The sequence below is a fragment of the Phalacrocorax aristotelis genome, chromosome 7 (assembly GCF_949628215.1).
Source record: "Phalacrocorax aristotelis chromosome 7, bGulAri2.1, whole genome shotgun sequence".
Taxonomy (NCBI): Eukaryota; Metazoa; Chordata; class Aves; order Suliformes; family Phalacrocoracidae; genus Phalacrocorax; species Phalacrocorax aristotelis.
The window spans coordinates 52,980,669-52,997,702 of record NC_134282.1 but is presented as its reverse complement, the minus strand read 5'-3'; the positions used below and the strand labels follow the sequence as shown (position 1 = coordinate 52,997,702).

The 17,034-nt window shown below is 40.9% G+C and overlaps 1 protein-coding gene across 1 annotated transcript in view; it reads right to left on the bottom strand.

The window, feature by feature from the left end:
• The window catches only part of MAP2K1 (mitogen-activated protein kinase kinase 1), a 38,457-nt gene extending 27,474 nt beyond the window's left edge, over window positions 1–10,983 (bottom strand). Inside the window, exon 1 of the mRNA XM_075100761.1 lies at window positions 10,581–10,983. Coding sequence (XP_074956862.1) covers window positions 10,581–10,660 — 80 coding nt within the window. The 5' untranslated portion in view covers window positions 10,661–10,983. The remainder of the gene's footprint in view (window positions 1–10,580) is intronic.
• Between the last annotated feature and the right edge of the window lie 6,051 nt (window positions 10,984–17,034).

The following is a 17,034-nucleotide window of genomic DNA, read 5'->3' as shown; positions in this document are numbered from 1 at the left end:
CTAAAACTTGCAGTTAAAACAACAACTCAAAAAGATTCAAACTCACTGTAAGCGCAAAGGAGACTTTTTTGGAAGAATACACTGTTTTTCAATTCCTGCTTATTTTCAACTCTTGCAACATGTTAGAGGCCCTTCATAAATTGCCCTGACCTGGGATATGATGGCCCAATACACCTGCTCATTTCTAGCATGAATTTTAACATCGGAAAATACCGTTCCACTTTCATGATGCAACAGACATGGCAGACACATTTTGAGGTGTAATACTGCCAGAAGAAATTTACCCAGTAAGAACAAGAAGCAGGCAATTTGATTAAAAAATCTATTTCTGAGTAAAATGTATGTAAAACAAAACTATTAGAAAAGTATTGTTCTGTCCCAAGAAGTATCCTGCTAAACTAATTCAATGTAAGAATTACGATTTTTCTAAGAGCTGAAAGAAACGATGATCATGCAATACAACTTCAAGTCTCCTGTTGAGCCTCCATCAACGAGACAACTTAACTTCAAAAACTCCTCATAGGCTGAGCTGCTGGGTCAGAATCTTTGCTTTAAGCTTCCTCCCTCTTTCGCCTTAGCCTAACCCCTATCCCATTAAACATTTCAGACTCTTTTTTTCTTAAGTAAGCTGAAGCATGCCAAATAACATATTTGAACTGTGGATCATGTTCACCAAAGAGAATAAAGCCACAGATGCAAGCAGGGGCACAAACAGGCAGATATCAGATTCATGCCCTGGGTGCCTCTTCCTACCAATTTCTTTGCAGCTGTTCCCAGCCACCACTTGGAGTCACAGCCCTTTATCCCGGGGTCGGCAGCAGCTGCCAGCAAGGCTCAGGCATCCCCTTCGTGTATTTTAGCTCTGTGGCTAAACAATGCAACTGGTGGGTTTGGGGTTTTTGTGCTCAGTTGAAAGGCTTCCTCAGGACATACTGTAGCACTGAGTTCAAAGTTTGCCACAAATAAACTCTGCCATCTCAAAATAAGAAGTTCAAGAGCCGGATCCCCAGAACAAAAAAATCCAAGTTCTCATTCTCGCTTTCAAAAATATCTGTGCACCTACCACTGATCTTTCCTAGCCAGCACTACATGCAACCAGAAGATAAAAGCCACAGGGCAATTAACACTGCCTTATGGACATAAAAAGGAACCTATTTATCAGGTATTTAAAACACAATGCAGAGGATAAATAGAAGTTATAAAATTCCGATCATCAGCTGACACACATATTTACACAAGCCCTGCTTTCCCATTGTTTCATGTCTCTGAACTCCAAGTTAAATTTAATTATAAAAACAAGGGATAAATACATGCAACAGTAATGGCAACAGCATCTTCATGACTCCCTTATGTGGTAGATACACAGCCTTTCAGAGACACTACAATTAAAAAAAACCGATTAATTGGTTTAAAAGCTCCATGGAAAAGCCAGGATTAGAATCGAGATGCTTTCTGTGCAAGAGCTGAGCAAGGAGCACAGAAGCACAAGCTTCATCAAAAGCTGCAGTTAACACATCAGGGACTGGAAAAGAAAGTTGCCAGAATGTGCAGACGAAAACATAAAAAACTCCTCATAACTGGGATTCAGAAAGAGCCGTGGATGGAAGGTTTAGATCTTTGCCTACATTTGAAATGGATGGACTGCATAGCACAGAATATTCGCTAGTATTGCCATTTAGAGGATAAAGTTAGTAATTTTTACTTAATATATGTATAGACTGGACCAATACATATAGAAATATTCACATATAAACACACACATCTATATCCAGACAGAATATTTTTTCCCCATGAAAAATGCATTCTGCAATTGTTCCATTTGCTACATTGAATCTGCTGACTCATCTTCACATTGAAAAAAGTTCTAGAAAAGCACAGAACAATGCTGAGCTGTATAAAACATTGAAAGAAAGAAGAGTTGCCAGGAAGTTTCAATAGTTTTTAAAACCCATAGTTTTGGTTTGGTTTGTTTTTTTAAGATTATACTTGTTCATCCAAAGAATCACACACTGCTGCAATATCGCTGTCCTAGTTCTCAGCCTGTAAAGTACAATAATCTGCTTCTGTTCTTACTCCTTTTGCATGTGTCACCCAGTCACAGACACCACCGCATACTTCTGCTGGATACCCGTGAAGCAACTGAATCCAGGTGAAGGACCGCATCCTCCGCTGTCAGTAGGCAGAAGTTCTGCTGGAATTCATTCTCGTTCAGACAAGACTCAGGAAGACAACGGCTTTTCAACAGATGTTTGCAAAGAGATACTGAGCAGCAAATTAGTCCTTCCCAGTTGTTCAATTCCTGTGGGCACTAACTGGCAGAAAGCCTCGGACATACGTTCCAAAGCAAGATTGCTTAGATCTTCGAGCTTGACAAATAAGGTTTTGTCTAAGCAACAGTGAGCATAGATCAAGTCAGAAGTAATCTGATTGCTAATTTCTAGCAACACATTAGTAAGTCTTCAGAAAAAAGAAAATTCCATTGCTTCCCTTAAAAAATTTTAAGAAATCTTTGAGAGAAATAACCTGTTCCCCAAAAATTCAGCAAGCTAGAAACTGATTTTGCCAACTAAGATTGCTTCCTCAAAGAGACATTTCTGTGTTTTGGCAGTGGAATCTGCACACTTTATAAAGCCCAGTCAATCCCCAAGGCAATGATGGGAGAACAAATGCAGCTGTAAAAAGGGTAACACAGGCAAGGGGGGCGGGGGGGGCAGGGTGAGGGTTTTTTTTACTGGAAAATTTGGAACTCGACAATTTAAAGGGGACATCTAGGTTTACCATACATAAAAGAAAATCCCTTCCCCAGTTCACTTCAAAATGTTTCTGTATACACTGAAATATTTAGTCAATATTAACTTAAGTGGCTGATTTATTTCCTGTCTCATGTAAATTCCCCACAATTTTCATGTTGGGTTTTTTTTTAAACCAGTGCTAAAGCAAAGACCCTTTGCCCAGATTAAGAGCAGCCCTGTTGTTATGCCAGTAAATAATTCAGCTACATACTGGGTTTATCTAGTCCCTTTCAAGTCTTTTTTTAAAGCCTTATTCAGCTACTAGATAACACTGGAAGGTCTCAGAGGTAATCTGTTCCCCTTGAGACACAGACCCAAGACTATACAATTAAAAGATGTGCTACTCAGAAATTGTTGTAATTACTTAATTTCAGCACCTCTCACTAGTATCTCTCAGGCTCCGAGTACACTGTCATTTAGTCCTGCAAAAGCCTGGGCTCCTGCCAAAGGAGGTGGCTCGGCCTCATTCTGCCCCTCGCCATTCACTCCTAAGTAACCAATTCAGGTAACAGATTCATTTAAAAATTAACTAAACAATACTGCAGGTTTTCAGCCAGATTATTTCCCCAATTAAGTTAGCATGTGGCTACATCAGTGCTGCTGCAAGCGCAAGAGGACAGCCCTCCAAAAACTAAGTGGGGCCTCCCTGGCAGGTAGGTATCAGCTCTTGCAGTGAGTCAGGTGCATGTGCTGCTCTGGCTGAGAAAAGAAAAGAAGCATCAGGAAGACACAGGCACAGCAAAGAGGACTTCTGAAGCACGAGCAAGATCTTGCACATGCTTAATTGTGAAATTGCAGCTTTTAACCAGCTACAGAATTGGTGCCGTAAGGGGCAGAAAAGAAAAAGTGGCTGGATCCGTATTTACAGCCTGCACTTCCCCTACCTTTCCTCTCACTGGAATGCCACAACATTTATTTTTACAGCCAGTTTTTATTTAGCTCTCCTGAACTGATATATGCTTTTTGAACAAAGACAACATCATAATAACTAAAGGATGACTCCATTACTGTCATTATGCTTAAATATAAGTACATAGCAAGACTTGGTATTTACTGTTACCTCAGTATTAAGCACCTTAAGTCTTTCCTACGTCCATAATTGCATACTAAAAGCTACCTATCAAGTAAGACCAGCACAGGTCAATTTACCACTTATGCTGATTTCTGTACTAGCCACGTCCACTTCCCTAGCTGTGAATATCTTTCAGCACATGCACGCAGAGTAAAGCGATGCAGGCTCTTACCTTCCACTATTTTATTATAACAGATCATATGTTCTGTTAGCTTCTTAAGTACTATTAACATGCTACTTCTAATTCAGTGAAGGACTACGGACAGGCTCATGCACACTTAGAGAATGCTGAGTGAGTATGTTTTAATCAAAATTTGGAAGATCTAGTGAATAAGAAAGGCTCACAGTTTTCTTGGAATTATCTGGCATTTACTACTGCCTGCCTAAAATTCTCATACAACATGTATTTGTAAGCTTAGCTAATCCTTCATTAGGAGGAGATGAAAAAATGAAACATTTTGAATTTTTCCTTAAAAATATTTACAAGTTTGCAGTAATTCAATATACACATTCAATGCAACTGCAATCCAGCCAGATCAGTCATAGAATTCCAGGGCCTAATCTTCCAGAACACCACACACGCACGAAGCTCCTCTGAAGTCAAAGACATTCCAGAGGGGCTGCCCCTCCTCAGAGACTTTTTGGTTTTAAAAACAAAGAAAAAAACTCCCCTAAAACAAAAGCAGAAGAGACCCAGCAAGCATTAAAACTAACAACTCTGAAAATCTTCCTTCCATTTCACCTAAACTCACAAAAAACTTACTCCATGGAAGACACATCCTCTTGGAACAAGGTCTACTGCCCACTGGTTCCACTCCTCCCCTCAATGCCACTCCATTACAATGCAAACTTAAAGACCAGAAAAAAAATCAAAACGAAACAAAAAGAGCCCACACTAGAGATGATGGGAGACAATCTGCCTTTCTACTCCTACAAAGCCCAAAGTGAAGTTTCCTTGAGAAAGATATTGAAAAACAGGAACATTCAAGATGCCTGGTAAGTAAGCAACTATTTATTTTGCAAATTGCAATACAAATTGAAGTTCAAATCAGTTTTGCATAATTTCCAAAGTCGTCTTTGACTACCAAATACAGGCAGTTGAACTTGGAGGTCATGCCAGCTCTTCAGGCACTTCCTTAATGCAATTTAAACAGGGTAAACAGCAAGAAGCAACACAAAAGAGCTGACAAATTAATACCAATTCTTAGCCTATAACTGGATTTTGCCAGTCATCCATTTCTATAGAATTGCTCTTTGGTTTGAGCTGTTCTAATGCCTGTATATATTATATAGTAAAAAAAATAAAAGAGAAAACCCAAACCTGCCCATCATGGGTGTGAGCACCACCAATAACAGCAGCACCATAACTGATGGCCTGTTTTCTCTCACAGTTGTCTTTGGACCTTCTTTCAGGTCACATTCTATAGACAATATCTTCTTAAACTCCTCTCAAAGACCTATTTCTTTACAGCACATTAAAGGAAGATGCAAATTCCATGTTCTACTTTTCTGTTTACTTTTTTAGCTAATTAAATGCAAACCAGAAGAACACTCATACTGTCCTTAGCCTTCCTCACCAAGAATATAATCTTACCTTGCTCATTCTACTTCATATTACACCTTGCTGTGTACATCTGGGATTTATTTGGCCTTGTCTTCCCAAAGCAGAGATCACAGCTTTGGCTTGATTTGGGAGATACCAGTTGTTGCTAACACACTCACACAGTTTATACATTTTTTAATTCTTTAAACAGATAAAAAGAGATGTTTGAGTCCCAACCACATTTTCAATGTGAATGCTTCTACAACACAAAGAGTCAGTGGCACTCAATTTAAAAAAACTGTTTTCATTTTTAAGTTTCATCAAAGTTCCGGGCACTTCTGGAAGGGTCGAGATATAACGCCAGAGACAGGGAAGTTGCCTATTTACTCAGTCAAGGTACAAAGTAAGGATTTAGAGCAGTTAGTTAGTAGACATATCCAAATGTAACTGAGGTACAGGAAAAGCAATCGTAAAGTCTTCTGTAACTAGAAGTATTACACAGTGACAAACATTGATACACAATCTTGACTGCAGTAGTAATCTCTTCCATGACAGACAAAGGAACCAATAAAATAATTATAATGCTCATTTGGTGGCTCATTGGATTGCTGTGCTCTATCACAAAATGTATTTACTACTTATTTTGTTTTTCTGAGCAAGCACTTTTAAAACAGGCTGTGAATATAGCCTACATCACATGCCAAGACATTCTGTTTCATTAAACATCATCTAGGACCTCAAGGCACAGGTTTAATCTATTTTTTTTCTATAGGTATACTTCTGGACATGGACATTTAAACTAATAAATTTTAATGCACTTTCCTGAGAAGTTGAACACTTCAGAGCTCATTATGCAGACTAGCTTACAGACAACAGGTTTTGATATATACAAAAAAGTACTGATTTTTTTTTAATTTATATTACAAGGCTGTAACTCGAACTCTTGCATTTTGCACCATCTCAGCCAAAATCATAGTTAGAAATTTGTTTTGAATTTTAAAAAATGACCCAAGCATTTATTTGGATTTCATTAAATATCAATTTTAAGAAGCCAAAGCAATTAAAAATCAGCAAGAATCTGACATGCCCGTAATGTATTAATAGCATCGGCTGTTCAGGTATTCAGTGATGAGCCATGATAAGACTTGTCAAAAACATTAGCAGAAACCAAAGTTAGGGAACAATAAGGTGCCCCTAGACCATTCTGCCACCCGAGAGAACAGTTAGGTGGTGGTTCAATGTTATGTTTTCACCCAGGGAAAAAAAAACTACCAAACAAAAAACCCCAAACGCTTAAGATGTGTACCTCAACATGAAATGCTATTTCAGACAAGACAGCGGAACTTCTGTTTCAGCATGGTCTGTACATACCACCATACATGCCTTCTCCAGCATTTAGCTGACTACCTACAGCAAGCTAAAAACTAGTTGTACCTTGTCTCCACTGGCATTTTACATCAAATTAACTTTCTTGTTATAAATACGACCCTTCCCTCTGCTTACGTTTTTTGTACGGATGCAATTAAAGAATGACATGAAGTAGCTTTCCTTCCATGCGGACAACTTGTTTGTGGAAAACTTACTGTAATACAGAAAGTGGCATTAGCTCAAGTCCTACGCTCCTGCTTCTGTGCAGAGCTTCTACTTCATGTTCTGAGTCTAGCTTGGGTTTAGAGAAACCTAGATAATTGAGTACCAACTGCCAGATATTCAAAGGGCCAGGGAGTCAGAAGTTTGAAAGGAACAGAAAGAGGAGATTTTTTTTTCTTGTTTCTTCTGGCTATTGAGACTATAAACTATCCCAGCACTTTCAGTCTAAAGGGAAGTATTCCTTTTTTCACTTTCTTTCAAGTTTGTTTGTTTTTCTCCTGTGCAAAATGTCTGCACAGGTATAACTACACAGTTCCAAAAGTACCAGAATTAAATTGAACCTGCAGCTGGACAACATCATCTTGATTTCATTCTAATGATCTGAAGCAACATGCAGCTCAATAGCAGCAGCACAGGTTCAACTCTCCCTGCGCAACTGCTTCTCAGCAGGAAGTGTCAAAAACAGAAGTGAAGCTCACAGCACAGGAAAATCTTCTATTAAGTTGTCTCTATTGTCCAGCAGGGCAGCTAGGGATTTGGAACACCCCTGAGAGAACCACAACATCCTGTGTAAATAATTGATCGCTACAAATAACAAAAACTGCTGTCAGGGAAAAACATTGTGACATTTTCATTAAAATATTCAATATACATATATTTAAATTGTCAGTACCCTAATTCTCCTTTACAGTATCTGGCAGGGTATGCAGGGGCAGGGGGGAAGTCATGCAAGTGAGAATCAGGCCTCACACACATACTCCTTAAAGCCCTACACCTCACACTGGAAGCTTTTTCTTACTCCAGTCAATGAGTTCCCATCACCAAATAAGGATGAAGACAGAGGACAAGACAGGAATGGAAAGCAGAACATCCTGAATCATCCAGTCCCTTCTCCTTCTTTCAGTTCCTCCCTTTCCGCTTCCTTTCTGCCAGGAAGTCTAAGTATCAGATGTACTCATTCCTAAAAATATTAAGCTTCAATATTTTAAAACTAGCAAGAGATTCTGGGTGTCAAATACCTGTCAGAGTATGTTACAGAACCTTCCACCTCTGACAGTTAGAAAGTTTCCGAATTCCAACATACAACTACTGATACCCAATCTGTATCCGTTTGATTTTGTGCCAGCATTGCCTTTAGGCCTAAATAACTTCCTTTCTCCTGGATGTTTAGGTCCTTCATGAATTTACAGACAGCAACATACCACCTCGCTCTGAATCTTCATTTTGTTTAGCTAAATAATATGAGCTCTTTTCATTCTTTCTCTTGAGAGGTTCTCTTCTCTGAAAAAGAAGAGGGAAGCATCCAGGATAATTTGCAAAGTGACAGGTCTGTATGTGGTAGAAGCAAATGAGTAACTGGAGACTTCCACTGGAACAGAGCTTTAGAAAGTGTTAATATGGTAGCCCACAGATGCACAGCATACTCAAAACGCTTGACAGTATACACCAGCTGACAAACACCTCTACTGTTGATTTCAAGCAGTAACCAAAGGCAGGGACAGAAGTCCAGAGCAGGAGAGGAAAAAACTAAACAAACCATCTTACAGACTAAGAAAAAAACCCCAAAACAGTCTTCAATTTAATTCCAAAAACATTTCCAAATTCTGATGCAACCATTCTTTGCTATTTGAAGTCTTTCACAATGAGGACTTAATATTAGCAGGATGAGGGGATATTTCCACAATTAATTAATTCTGTCTGTTTATTGTTTATAGGACAACAGGTTGCCGGATTTACTTTCACTAAGCTGCTTCTTTTAAAAATACTTGACACATCTCTAAGCCTGGCAAAAACCAGGCGTAAGGTCTTGTCTACGAGAGAGAGCAGAAGTCTAGGAGACACATGTACCAAAAAAAACCACCATACAAAACAGAAAATGAAGCAACATAGTTCATCAGTATAAACAAGACTTAACACTCCCATGGGTCTCCAGAGGTTTACAACAAGTAACTATCAGACATGTAAATGTAATTTAAAATTAATGACACTTCTTGAGTGAAGAAATACAGTATTTAATATATTGCATGTTTGGTGATTAACTAACTTCAGGTACTAAAATCGGCAAGTGATAGGCATATCAGATTTATTCTACAGAACAAGACTAATACGCAACAGGGACTCCCTGAAGACTAAATCCACGTATCCCTGGCTACCTTGAAGAAAATCAGCTGGGAAGTGCTATACAGGCAAATCTAAAAATAGTATTTTCTCCCATCAATCCAGAAAAAAACTGCATCATATTCAGATCATAATGCTTAGATACAATCAGTAACTCCTGCCAAAGAATAGTTTTTAAACAGCTCATCTCTCAGCTAATCATCAAAAGAGTTTGCTAGAAATGTCACAGCTGGAGCTCCTGCATGCTGAATTTCCCCCCCGCCCCCACCCCCCCAAGATATTTGGGTGGTTAAATGAGATCTGAGCCCGTCTGAAACATGTGGCAACAACAATACGTGCAAACAGTTTAAAGCCTGAGACTTGTACGTCTCACTGCAGTTCTGTCAGGGTAGTACACTGGCACATCACAGTTCAGTTTACACATCCAAGGGAAGACTGAGCTGACCATACAGGGGCAGGAATCTGTTCTTCCCAGATGCATCTTTGTTTCAAGGCTCAGTTAAGAGCCAGTCCGTCATCTTATTCTAAAAATTAAGTGGTGAATGCAGACTTGTTAACCTCAAAGAAACACCTTTTATAACACTTTGTTACTTTAAGGTGCTGGCACTGTACTTGCATACCTGAAGCCACCACGCTCACCCAGATCCATAAGCTCAAGGGAGGCTTCACAGGCAACACGTAACAATCTGATGTTTAGCCTTCTTTTGTTTTCTCTCCCAAGCGTACCCACAACTAGCTTAGACCTACCTTCCACACAGTTATTCAGTGTAATGTTTGTATTACACACAGGAAAGCTCAGAAGCATTTTCTCCAAACACGCTCACTGACAAGCCTAACATTACATACCGGTTACTGAAAAACAGATTTACTGAAACTAGCATTAGTTTAAAGCCGAGGAGGAAGAAGAAGAAAATACCTTTTCTACAAAATTGTGGTTTTCAATATCATTTCTTCCACACACATTTATGAGGTGTGCTATTGGAAGTGTATAATTTGGCACATAATAGATAATTATATAATCTGAGAGTTCAGCAGGTACCATCACAGGCTACAGGAAGAGTTATACAAGTTTTCCTCTCTTCTTCCCCTGCTGATTCACCTTGCACATCCGACAGAAATTTGTTTATTGCCGAAGACACCACCCGCTTATTCCGCTGAGGAGCCTGTCGGCGGCTACCACGGCGGGGACACGCACCCCAGGAATCAATAATGTTGATTTTTCTGGAAAGCAGGCCGTGCCGGCTGGAAGGAAGAGGGCTGTCTCGGGAGAAGGCGAGCCCCGCAGCGCCGGTGCCGCCACACGGCCCCGCACCGCCGCCTTTGGCGGGGGCAGCCCCGCAGAAACCTCCCCCCAGCGCGGCGGAGGGCGACCGCGCCCGTCACCTCAGGGAGGCGGGAGAGCGGACGCCGCGAGGGGCGGGCAGCCCTGCCGGAGCCCCGGCCACCCCGCACCGCCTTCACTCACTCTGCAGAGCTGGTCCCGTTGACGGCGGAGCCATCCGGAGCGGGGTTGAGCTGAATCGGCCCGGGCTTCTTCTTCGGCATTTTCGACCCGGGACGGCGCGGCGAGTGACGGACGGAGGAGCCCCGGCTCCGCTCCGGCCAGGTTCGAGGGACTTCCTGCGGCGGGGCAAAGTTGGGGGCTCCCCTCGCCGCCGGTGTCCCTCGCCGCCGGCAGCCCCCTCAGCGGGAGGCAGGTGCCTGTGCGCCAGAGGCCGGCCGCGCCGCCCAGCGCCGGCCTCCCCCGGCGGAGCGGAGCGAAGCGAAGCGAAGAAGCGAGGAGCGAAGCAGCAAAGAGCCCAACTCCCTCCCGTCACCTCCCGACGGGAGAAACTGCCCGGGCTCAAAATGTGCCCTTCTTCGGGACTGCGCCTGCGCGCACCGCCCCGGCCCGCCTCTGCGCAAGCGCGGTGGGAGGGCGCACGCGCAGTGCCCGGAGCGAAGCCCTCCCGCCGCCCTGCCCTCAGCGGGCTTTGCCCGCAGCTGCAGGCGTTTCGCTGCCCTCGGGGCCGGCGCCGCGGTTTATGGCTTTATCTTCAAGTTTTTCGGTGGTTTTTTTTTTCCTTCAGAATTCTCTCAGAGATTAATAAAAACCGCTGCTTCCAACAAGCGACACCGTTTTCCCGTCGCTACAGCGAAGTCTTATGGAGCCGTTGGTTTATCCCCGCCGCCGTCATGACCGTGCCCCGACGTGGGACCCGCGCTGTTGATAATTAAAACGCAAACCCTCGGCTGGGGTACTAACGGCTGCTAAATTTTTCCCAAAATAAATGCCTGAATTAAACATGGAAGCTGAGGATTACAGTTACCAAACTGCGAGTTATAAATAGTAAAATGAGTATGAAAATGAAACGCCCGAGCCGCTTTGGGCAAAGCACTGCCGCAGCCGCCACGAATGGGAAGATGTGGTTTCATCATCACATCGCACGTGTCTCCACGTTAACGGGGTGATGGTTTTATGCGTGTACATTTCTGTGATGTTCTGACATGCTTCTCACTGATTTTGGGGCTCTCTAGGTTTTTGTTAATTACGTTATTTTAGTGAACCTAAAAATATAACCAAGAAAACGTTGTTTTCCGGGAGCTCTCTGTTTTGGCGTACAAAAGCAAGAACGGATGGCTGAGGAAGTGCGATTTATACAGTAAATTTTTTAAAAAATCGTTGTATATGGGGATTGTGCTTTATGAACCCACTGCTGCTTTAGCAGTTTTAAGGTTGGATGTAGAAGTCCGGAGCTGTCAGGCAGACGGGCTGCAACGCCGCTCCGTGGAAAGAACAGTGCCTCTTTTCAGTGGGTGATTCTGGGGAGAACAACATAAATACAAGGTTAAAGTCTCAGAGAAGAAAAGCAGCCTTACTGCTGAGAAAAGCCTCCCACGTTGGGATTTAAGATGAATGCTGCCTTAACGTCCCCTTGCTTCCACACATCTGTAAAGAACTGATTTTTTTGAAAACAGGTCTGCCGTGCAATACCGGAGGAGGTGTGAACCGCAGCGCTAAGGGCGGGGGGAGCGGAGGGACGCCGCTGGGGGAGCGGCGGCAAACGGGCGGGATGATGATGTCTGGTGACAGCTCTGCTGGGCAAAGGAGTTATGTGTATTCGATTTTTCTGGGCGATACGATCCTGCCTCTACTGCTGAGACCTGTAAAGAAGCTTGGTAAAGTTTGTGCTTCTTTGGAAGATTCATTTCATGTGGTCTGAATCCAGCAGAAGTAAGATGAAATCTCTTTTAAGGCCTGTACCCTGAGAAGGTCTCCATTAGGAATCCATTGCGGATTTCTTCTGCTTTGTGAGTCAGCCGTTTCCATTGCTCCTGTAAGTTTTTGTACCACGCAGCGCTCTGTCTGTCAACAAATGCAACTCACCTAGAACAAAAGACTCCACAGTTACTCATAAATTTGCTTAAGTGGTAAATGAAATCTCTCACAGGTGAGCCAAGAGCTGAAGCAGTGCCGAGTGGCTGGGTGCTGAGATGGTGGTTAATGGCTTGGTACTGGGTAGAAGAGTGAAAAAATCAGGTGTTTTGGCGTTTCCAGATCTGACCACTGTAACTGGTATTATATTTCTGTGCTTTCTGTCTTTTGCCTGGGAGCAGAAGGTGATCAAAGCCGAGAAATGCCTTTCCTCCCTGCAAGGCAGTGGCTCCAGCAGCAGCATCAGGGCTGCATGCATGCCCCTCAGCGAGGAGGGGGAACTGTTCGCGAGCTCCTGCCGCATCAAACACTGCGCCGGGGCCCTCCGTGCCAAGGTAGTGACCTCCATCTTGCAAAGCGGTTCTCACTCACCTGCTCTTTATCACTCATTCCATAAAACACAGGTTTTGCTGAGATTCCCTAACTTTTGAAGCAATACAGTCTTTTTTATATACAGTGCAGATGTATGAATATATCACTTAAATTAATAACTTCTTCACAACTGTGGACAGGTTTTATACTCCAATGAGTTGATTCAGCCAAAAAGTAAAATATGAGACATAGGGATTTATAGAGTTATTTGAGAATTTTTAATTATATGTTATTTTCCTTTCCTTTTTTTGCCATGGGACTAAGGGGCTCTAGTAAAACCGAACGACTAGCATTTACAATAACTCATGAAGTATCAAGTCTTCCTATAGTGAAATCAGACTTCTTTTCTGAAGACGACGTGGAGTTGCAGCTGAGGTTGGTTTTCTCCATACACATACACTGTGTGTGGGGAAACGCAAGGACTCCTTTGTCTGAAACACTGAACTCCTTTGCAGAGAACATGTGCGTTTTAGGCAAGTATCGAATGCACAGTTACTATACGTGCCCTGTATATTTGCAGTTGCACTATGCTGTGATTGCCCACACGAGTTATGCAACTACAGTTCCTCTACTATGTTGCAAAGTACGGCCTCTTTTCCTCTGAAAAGATTATTGCAAGCAAGATTTTATTTTCTATTAAATATTTGGACTGAACAAAGAAGAATTTCAGTTGTGAACTGTGAATTTTCACATAGAGTTTGAACTATTTTTTTCCTTGTAACGTTGTTTGGTTTTCTCCATCAGAAAAAAAACCCTGCACAGATGAATGACTGGGCATATCTACTGAAAGAGGGGGTTTGGTATGCAGAATTTTTGAAACACTGCAATAAAGGAGTGTGGAACACATTGATTGACTCAGCTGACAGTAATGGTGCAGAGTATTGCCATAACAAAACTTATATTGTAAATACTTTGTATAAAGAACCACTCTGAATTCCGTATGTTGTAATCTTCTGTGGTTTGCAAAAGTAAAATGATATTTTTAATCAAAGTAGTCATTAATGCTTTTATAGAAACTGGAATTATGAACAAACTTCCCTATGTATTATGCGGAAATGCTATATCGTTCCTCATACCTTACCCATTTCTAAAGTAGAAAAGATTAAATCACTATTCTCACAGCTTTCCCGTTGGAAGGCACGCTCCCTCCATCCAGCTCCAGCTATTAAGGGAGAGCTCCCTCCTCTGGAGCACTTTATACTTGCACCGCAAACGTGGAACCCTTGAAAAATTACTGAACTGACTCCTCTGTTTTAAAGTCTCTTTGACCTATAGCACAAAAACAAAGGCATTTTGAATCGGCTGAATGTAGAAATAAAGTCAGGGGCGTATGGACGGATGCCACCGCAGGAGTCATTTCTGTGTCACCGCTGCTGCCACCGCCGAGTTCCGTTGGCACTATCATACCCCTGAAACCTTAGCGAGACCCCAGAGCTGGGCAGCCTCTGGCCCTTACTCAGAGCATCATAAGACACCTCATTTGGGTTTTTTTGTTGCTGTTTTTTTATAATGGTTGTCACACTGATCCATATAGGCATACTGAATGACAAGTTTTCTTTTATATGATTATATAGCACATTCAAAATGTTTCAAGATCGTCATAGGTTGGTTTGAACTTCTGTGAAACAAATAGATTTCACTTCGGTGTATTGGCAACTGAAAATTAAGCATATTTCCCCAGCCAAAACAAAACACATGTTTTGGGAATTTGAACATCTTGGTGGAAGGAATTGCGTTTTGCTTTACAAACAGGTGTTTCTGAGGGTGAATCATGGAAGAAAAGATAGAAAATATAAGGTAGTGTAATCTCTGAAAGACTTCTCAGCAAGGTGACGTTCTGATTTCCTGATTCCACCACTGCTTGCTAAAACAGAGCTGAAATATGTCCCTGTAAATAGAAATGGATCAGAGACTCATCTTCATTACCGATTTTTTCCTTCATGTAAACCAGAGTTTTATCTAGTTTCTTGCATGAAAACGAAAACATGATTAGTAGATACATTAATCGCATCACTAAATTAGCTCAACTTTTAAAATTTGATTGCAACATAAAGCCGCATATTTTCCTGCCAAAACATGTACACACAAAATTTTATTTGTAACATTTAATACTTCTACAGTTATTTAGTGTCTAACAGAGCAATTTAAGGAAATAATAGGTACCATAAGCCATGGAGTTTAAAAAGCTTGATTCAAATTTGATTGAAATTGGCCAACAGGATCAGAAATTATTAGAAGGGGGCTGACAGACAAACTGACTTTCAAACAGCCAGAGATGATGAGCTTTCTTGCATATCTTGTTTTCTGCAAGAAGCAGGGATGGAAAACACTGTGGATCAGATCACAATCTTAATTGTTTAGTTTAGTAATATACTAAAAGCTTAGAAATTAATGTTTAAGGTGACTGTTTAATATAAAATTTAGATTAGTTTAGCAAGGTTTAAATCACAAACAGCTGAAGTTCACTAAATCCCTAAGATGTGATCTCTCCTAAGCCACAATGGTACCGGTTTTGCCTAGTGTTTATTGCACAAACAGCTTTGCCAACATAATACTTAGAGGGTTTCTGCAGAACAAGTATTACTCCCATAGGAGTAAAACCCTTCAGATGTAGAAGTAGCCAATTATCCATTTTACAGATTTTCTTTGCCATGTATTATGTGTAATATAAAACAGGAAAGGAGGCTGAAATATAAAATAAGGTGCTAATTTTCTGCAGTTTTTCTAATGAAATGACACTATTCAATACAGAAACAAAGAAGCAATATCTCCATTTCACCTAAACTAGAAACCAGAAGTGTTTTCTAGAACATAGGCAAGCTATGGTAGTTTTTTTCCTGACTTATTATTTTATCAGCATGTGGCTGGTAATTCATTTCCTGAGGAAAAAACAATAATCAATGCTTGGCAGCATACGCTTTTCATTTAATTAGGAACATAGGACTGGAAAGAACCATCTACGTCATCAAGTCCAGACTCTAATTAAACACTCTTCAAAAATATTGATTAATCAAAGTTGCATAAATATGGTAGGTTTTATAACAGTGTACTCCTCTGCAGAGATTGTAAGCGATCTTCTGCTTTAATCTTTGTATAGTGTTTTTTATACCTTTCCAGCACTTTTCATATCTGTGATCTACCTGCTCTGGCAAAGACAAAACACTTGCCCAGGACAGAGCTCTGTTCATGCCAACCAGTTGACCTGGGGAGACGGGCCAGCCATGTAAAGTAATACTACCTTCTCCCTGCCTTTGCTCTCAGAGAACCCCACTATATTATTTCTTTTCTAGTTACTGGTTGATTTTGTGGAAAATGTACACGGACTTAAGGGAAATTTGAAAGCTTGCGCTCTCTAGTAAATTTGGTTGACATTAGCTAAGTATTTAAAATGCAGTTACTTCACAGACAAAAATAAATAAATGTTAAGGGAAACATTTAAGTAAAAAGACACATTACATCAATAGTTACGTGTAAGATATTCAGGCTACACCCAAAACCCGATTCATATGTTGTAAAGATTTTTTAAGATAAAGAGTGACTATTATTTTCAATACAAAGAGTTCATCATATAGACATTTGATTTTCAGTAATTTTATATCACACAAATCTTTACAGTGTTTTGAGCTGGAAATTAGCAGCACTTGATCTATAATTGTTAGTATCTCTCTGTGTTTATTTTCATACTTCATGTGCCTGTCAGTTGAAGAAATTGGCCATATCTAAAAAATTAAGATAAATGGATTAGTGCTAAGAAATCCATTAATGCGTTCTCCCTATATTTAATGTATTCTTGACTATAAAAGATGCTGCTGCATTTGGGAACACACACTTTAAACATTAACCGTTAAAATAATTTTGACTAAAGGATAATATATTTTTTTTATACTGGAAAGTTACTGCAATTGATTTTGTCATATTAGAAGGAATACATTAAATTCCCAGAAACATTGTATGTCAAATTCAAATTTATAGAGAAATAAGGGAAAACCAAGTAATTTCATGTATTAAGACTTGACATTAATTTCTCTCATTTTGCTTAAGTGAAGAGCCTATAAGTCAGATACACGTCTATGGACTGACCTGTAAAAATACAAACCCAGTCTTTTTCAGAAGCAACAGCACTGGAGACCGT